This window comes from Tupaia chinensis, unplaced genomic scaffold, assembly GCF_000334495.1.
Source record: "Tupaia chinensis unplaced genomic scaffold, TupChi_1.0 Scaffold000704_1, whole genome shotgun sequence".
Taxonomy (NCBI): domain Eukaryota; kingdom Metazoa; phylum Chordata; class Mammalia; order Scandentia; family Tupaiidae; genus Tupaia; species Tupaia belangeri.
Window position 1 is genome coordinate 1,712,765 of NW_006160227.1, and position 6,108 is coordinate 1,718,872.

At 56.4% G+C, this 6,108-nt stretch overlaps 1 protein-coding gene, 1 long non-coding RNA gene and 1 other non-coding gene across 3 annotated transcripts in view; 1 reads left to right on the forward strand and 2 right to left on the reverse strand.

Moving 5' to 3' along the window:
* Positions 1–1,222: 1,222 nt before the first annotated feature.
* Positions 1,223–1,756, forward strand: LOC114010066 (uncharacterized). Its single transcript, XR_003551454.1, has 2 exons — positions 1,223–1,380; positions 1,412–1,756. It is a non-coding gene; the product is annotated as an uncharacterized LOC114010066 (long non-coding RNA).
* The window catches only part of RPL32 (ribosomal protein L32), a 4,924-nt gene continuing 417 nt past the window's right edge, over positions 1,602–6,108 (reverse strand). Inside the window, exons 2-4 of the mRNA XM_006160653.3 lie at positions 5,150–5,250; positions 3,828–4,009; positions 1,602–1,779 (exon numbers count right to left, since the gene is read on the reverse strand). Of these exons, the coding sequence (XP_006160715.1) occupies positions 1,650–1,779; positions 3,828–4,009; positions 5,150–5,245 (408 nt within the window). The 5' untranslated portion in view covers positions 5,246–5,250 and the 3' untranslated portion in view covers positions 1,602–1,649. The remainder of the gene's footprint in view (positions 1,780–3,827; positions 4,010–5,149; positions 5,251–6,108) is intronic.
* Positions 5,323–5,462, reverse strand: LOC114010071 (small nucleolar RNA SNORA7). The gene has a single exon (XR_003551460.1). It is a non-coding gene; the product is annotated as a small nucleolar RNA SNORA7 (small nucleolar RNA).

Genomic DNA, 6,108 nt, shown 5'->3' on the forward strand with positions numbered 1-6,108 from the left:
ATTGGGGGGGGGGGGGCAGGTAAGACACTTGTGGGACATGGATAAGGTTTATCATCTGTTGACGAGGATGTGTGTGGTGGTCTCAGCTGGGCTGGGCTGAGGTGTAGATCATGCTGGGTAACGTCTCTTCACAATCTGAATGAGGTATAGCGGTTTAATGTATGAATAATAAAAATATACACACACACACATATATCTAAAAATTTTTTAAAAATTTTTAGATCACAGCCCCGCTGTGATCCCTTCCCTTCCACTCCTCAGGATCTTGGGCACCCATACACCCAGACTGAGTTTTTAGCCACCAGGTCGGGGACGCCAACGTCAGCCATGTGGGAATCTCGAGCGACACACTCCAATTGGTGGCCCCGACGACCCCTTCTCAAAGGACTTTGGGCATGCATGCATACACACCTAGCCTTTTAAGCAGCAGGATCTAGCCACGTTTGACCAGTCACCTTAGCCCCCCAAATATTTCATTCTCAAAGTATTCACGTAGCACATTAGTTAACGGGAAGGTACCAATCACCATTTTCACCCCCAGGCATAACCAGTCAGTGTCCTTTTTCTGTTGTGGACATAGAAATTTAGTGACAGGCTGGGAAGCTGGTGGTGTGGCACTTAAGGCACTGGACACACCCCCACGGCCGACCAAGGCTCGAGTCCCGGACCTGGTGGCTTGCTTGCTCACTTTCCTTCACTCTGGTTGAATTTAAATAAGTGAATGAATAAATCTCTTAGAAATCAAAAAAGTGACAGGCGAAGGTACTTTCTATATGCCAGGTGGTTAAACAAATCCTCAGTTCCCATTTTGTGCACACAATTCCTGTCCCTGGTAGACCAGTCTTCAGTATGCTGACCAGTTCACTCCACGAATGTTCTAGACTAGCTCTGGCCCAAGAGGCCGTCAGCCTCTGACACTCCCCTGCTCCACTGAGCCCCAGAGAGCACACGAGGAGGAAAGGCTTGTCCACCGCGACCAGTGCAGCATTTCTGCTGGGTGACCAGGATGGTTGGACAAAACCATAATTTAGGCCTTGTTACTGAGGAACCCCCGTGCCTTAGCCCTGCGGCCTCTCCTGCCCTGTAATACCGCCTAATTAAAGCCTCGGGGTTGCAGCGAAGGCTTACAGGTGTAGAGGCCTGCCACCAGCGAGACTGTATCTTGGGCAGCAGATAGGGAGGGATGAGACTGGAAGTCACCCCCAGTACTCGGGGCTGGTCATACAGAACGTCGCGCCATGCTGTCGTGCATTTTTTGGACAGAAGTTATAGAACGTCACCTTTACACTTGTCAGAATCTCGGGGAGCACAGAAGAAATCCATCAGGACATGGCCACTTTCCCAGTCCTCACCACGGGAGGCGCGGGCGTCTGCAGCCAGGTGTCAGAACCTGCCTGGGTCTGAGGGCCAGGTTTCCCTGCACCCTGGCCCCGAGGAACACAAGCGAGTCTGTGCACTCGAGGCCGAGTTCCCTGTGCCAAGATACGTGTCCTTTACAAACCCTTCTCAATGGCAGATTCCGCAGGGCACTGGTTAACAGACAGAACAATCTGACAGCTGTCAGAGTTAGAAAATGAACCAAACCGAGAGGAAGACACAGATGGGGTTTGTGGCTTTATTTAGAAACAAACAGCGTGCACACGAGCCGTCTACTCGTTTTCTTCACTGCGCAGCCTGGCGTTGGGATTGGTGACTCTGATGGCCAGCTGGGCTGCCCGTTCCACGATGGCCTTGCGGTTCTTGGAGGAGACGTTGTGGGCGATCTCAGCACAGTAGGACCTGGAAGAGACAGCGGTGAGGAAGCTGGCCTGACCTGTGGGGAGGCCCCGGCTTTGGCCACCTCACCTCCATCTCAGCACCAGGCAAAGCGGTGCGTGCTGAATGGCTGCTGCGCAAGGCCTCCACGCCCACCCACAGCCCCGGTGCGAGCAGCAGCTCGTGTTCCCTGGCAGTGACAGGGGCCGTGTGCAAACCGCCCCCACAAAGACGGAAACGAATGCCCAGGACACGTGCGCAGGGGGCAGGCTGTGGGAAGGCCCAAAGGTCCTGCAAGGTCCTGCCGCAGTCGGGGGACATGACTTGCCCACCTGCAAAGCGACCGCGAGCAGAACCCGACAGTCTGTGCTGAGCTGCGGGCTGCTGGGCGGACCGCTGGGGGCTGCCCCGAGTCGCCAGCCTGCTCCAGCACGTCCTGAGCTTGGGGTGCAGACTGGGCTCTAACCCCTTCTCCGCCCCCACGCTCAGGCAGCCCGCCGTGCTGTGCGGGCTCTCAGCGTGCACCCACCCCGCCGCAGCGAGGGCGGGCGGCAGAGGGGGTGGGGGGAAGTGGGGTAGGAGTGTGTGAACGAGGAGAAGGCAGCTCTCCACACTCTTCCGTCTGCCTACAAAGGCGCTCCCTTTCTCCACCTCACGCAGCACCTCTGTGGGCGCGCAGCTCAAGACGGCCTCACAGTGAGACAGCGGGACGCAGTGAACTGTTACCCAGGAGTGTTTCCAATGCTTCTCGCTGTTCTCCATTTTCAAAAACCCCTCTCATCCACCTGCACATTTAACAGCCCCAGCACGGCGCTGGGATGCATGCTCTGAGTGCCCCCTGCCTGGGCTCTGCCGCACCGCCACACAATGACCTGCGACGGATGTGTCCCACACACCTCACTCGGGCCTCCACACTCACTAACGACGTTGCTGGTTGTTCCCAACTGGCTATTTCTGCAAGGACCAGCTTTACAGTTTGCTCGCCTTTCAATCGTTTAAGGATAGATTCCAAACAACTTGCAGATCAATGGTCACAAACCCAGAATATTCCTATGGGCCCCAACACAGCCGAACTGCTGCTGCTTAAAACCGAAGCCACCGGCGACATTTCTGCAGCAAGTGAAGACCCTGCCACACCCCGGTAGACCGTCCTGTCTCCTAACTCAGCGTCAGCTGCTCACTGCAGCCTGGGGGTCCAACACCCACCCCTGCTCAACCTCGCTGGAGAAAAAGCCTGGCACTCCAAAGGCGGGTTCAATTCTCAGCCTCAAAATGTAGCCACATCAGAGTATCAGTCATGTTCACCTTTGTCCCTTGCTACAGATAAAAGGCCTTCGTAAACATGTACATACGTAACCACGACTGGCCACGCCCTCTCCATGTTCTGTAACTTACTTAGAAAAATGCAGGAACTCAGGCTTCTGTTCACCACAAAGGGAAGAAAATAAACCGCCACTGCCCCCTGCTCAACTGGGGGAAAAGAAAACCGAGTCCCTCCGACCCAGACGCACGCCGCGGTACACAGATCATCTCCCGCCGCTGCTCATCCTACGGCCCGAGTTTCACATCGCTCGCGCGTGGAGCTCACCAAGTGTCCAGGACTACTGCCCTGTGCCCCACACTCCCCCCACCTGCCCACAGAGGCCTCCCCCCTTCTCCACCTCACGCTGTGCTCTAAGGCCCTCTGCCCCAGGCACCAACTCCCCCGTTGGGCAGACCAGTGCTCTGAAGGCCCAGCTACTACAGCGCAGAGTAACCGCAGCCTCAGGTCTGAGGATAGTCTGCTCTTCCTGCAGGAACGTTCTGCAAGTGCCTGTCCAAGGCTGTTGTAAGCGTTCCTTGTGTCCAGCAAATTCATTTTCCTGGCCCCAGGTCTCTTTGCTTTGTGAGAGAACGCCTCTGCTCTCCCAAGCACTGTTTCAAACCCCCCAACTAGCAGGCTCCGGCAAAGAACTATTTTATATTTGCGAGAACACAACTGTTCCAAACCCGCCCGAGGGTCTAGTGCTCCTGCCCAGCGCTCACAGGGAGGCAGCCCTGTGGTCTGACCCCTGCCACGGGCCCCGACTCACTTATTGCACATCAGCAGCACTTCCAGCTCCTTGACGTTGTGGACCAGGAACTTCCGGAAGCCGCTGGGCAGCATGTGCTTCGTTTTCTTGTTGCTGCCGTAACCGATGTTGGGCATCAGGATCTGGCCCTTGAACCTCCTCCGCACCCTGTTGTCAATCCCTCTGGGTTTCCGCCAGTTGCGCTGAGTGAAATAGCACAGATGGGGGTGAGTGTCCTGCAAACCACCTCTCCCTCCGGGAGGGGAAAAGGAGCAGATGCAAAGGAGGTGCACCCAGCAGCAGGAACGTCCGCATTCTGCACCAGACAACAGAAAAGCAGAGTATCAACGGGTCCTGCAGGACGTGAGGGGGCGTGTGCATCGTGCCTGCTGCTTTCAGGACCCGTTTCCCATCCGTGAGAGAGAGAATCACCCTGCCATCTGTCTACGCCGCCAAAAAGAGAGGCAAATGCGAGTTACCAGGCCATGCTCCCAAGTCACTGCCCAGTCTCTAACTGGTGATGAAGCCCGGTTACACTGGCGAATCTGAAACCGGTGAGCACGGGGCTGGAAAATCGGCTGTGAACCTCACCGGCAGGTTAAGCCAGCACGGAGTGATCAGCCCCAGAGTCGATGTGCAACTCAAAGACCCAGAGAAATGTCAGAATAACCTGTCCCCTCCCCATCAGCTTGGTTTCGTTGTCCTGACAACCTTAACCGACCTCACAGACCAAGAAGCGGGACAGAAAAACACAGGAAGGAAAATCCGGGGATTCTTTTTTTTTTTCCCCCTTTTTTTGAGGTTTTCTGCTATAGGGGGGGACAACTCGCCAGAAGAGAGACAGAGAGACAGAAAGCAAGAAATCAACCCCCAAGGGCGATGACTACACCACAATCCCTTCTCCTTCATTCTCCTCCCAGGATCTTGAGCACGCACACACACATGCACCCAATGTGAGTTTAAGCCACCGGGTCTGGGACTTGAACTGCGGTCGACCACATGGGAGTCCAGCTACATAGCCATTACGCTAACTGCTGGTCTCATTCAGGGATTCTTCTAGGGTGTAACACACACACACACAGACAGACCTCCCCAAGGGGGTAAGCTACCTCCTCTGCCGTTTCACAGGCAAACAGAAATACAGGACAGTCAAGGCCCTTGCCTTTAGAGCCTAAACCCCAATGTATGCACCGAGAGCCCGAGTACCAGGCACAGCCAGGAAGACCTGGGTTCCGTCGGAAAGCTTTCGCCAACAGCAGACTAGTGTGTGCGTCCAACCAGGTGACGTCACCCTGTTTAGGAACACCATACTTCACCCAACACCGCCACCCCAGACCACGTACCTTAATCTTGACATATCGGTCTGACTGGTGCCGGATGAACTTCTTGGTCCTCTTTTTGACGATCTTGGGTTTCACGAGGGGCCGGAGGGCAGCCATGACGCCTGAAGGGAGAAGCGGACGGGTGTTAAGAGACATCCCGAACCCCGGAGGAGCCCTCCCTGCCCCGGGGTAGACACTGTCGCAGAGCGTCTTCCAATCGCCAGCTACGGTGCCAGCTGGGAATGGAATGGGTACCTCTGCAGGCTTTGCTCTCCCTCCCGATTCCGAAGCTGGCAGAATACGAGCCACTCTCCAGACGCGATCCTGGGAGGTTGGGCGCTCCGCACCCACTGGAGAGCCGGAGGAAAAAGGCAACAGCGACCCCAAACAAAACTGACCCCAGGCCCTTTTCAGCTTGCACGGGGCAGCGAATCCCACCTGACCAAGCGTCCCAGCTCCCCGAGGCTCATTCTAGATGGGAGGGCCTTGCTCGGTCACCGAGAGGAGACCGCTCACCTGCAGCTGGACACCTGCCCGAAGCTTCATCCAATCAAGGAGGACTTAGAACTGCCCCAAGGACCTGCCGCTGCAGAATACCCGAGGGCAGACAGACCCCTAGGCCGCCTCCAACCTCTCCCATCCGAGCATCAGCTAAGCTACCCTCCCCCGGCCTCCCTGCCTGCCCTTTTCCTTCTTTTCGCAGCTACTTTCTCGTCCACTCGGCACACGGTGGGTGCAAACGTGTTCCATCAACGACCACCCTGCACCATATCGAGGGCGACGGGGCGGTCTCCCGCTCTGCTCCCTGAGATCCTGAACCACCATCGGAATCTCGGTTCACACCCGAACCGATCAACTCGCAGCTCTTTTTCTGGCCGACTAGGCAAAGAAACCCCGGCCCCGAAGCTGGAGGAGGAGGAGGGCCGGCTGCGGCGATTTAAGGACACACATGGGCAGACGCCGGGGAGGGCGGGGGCGCG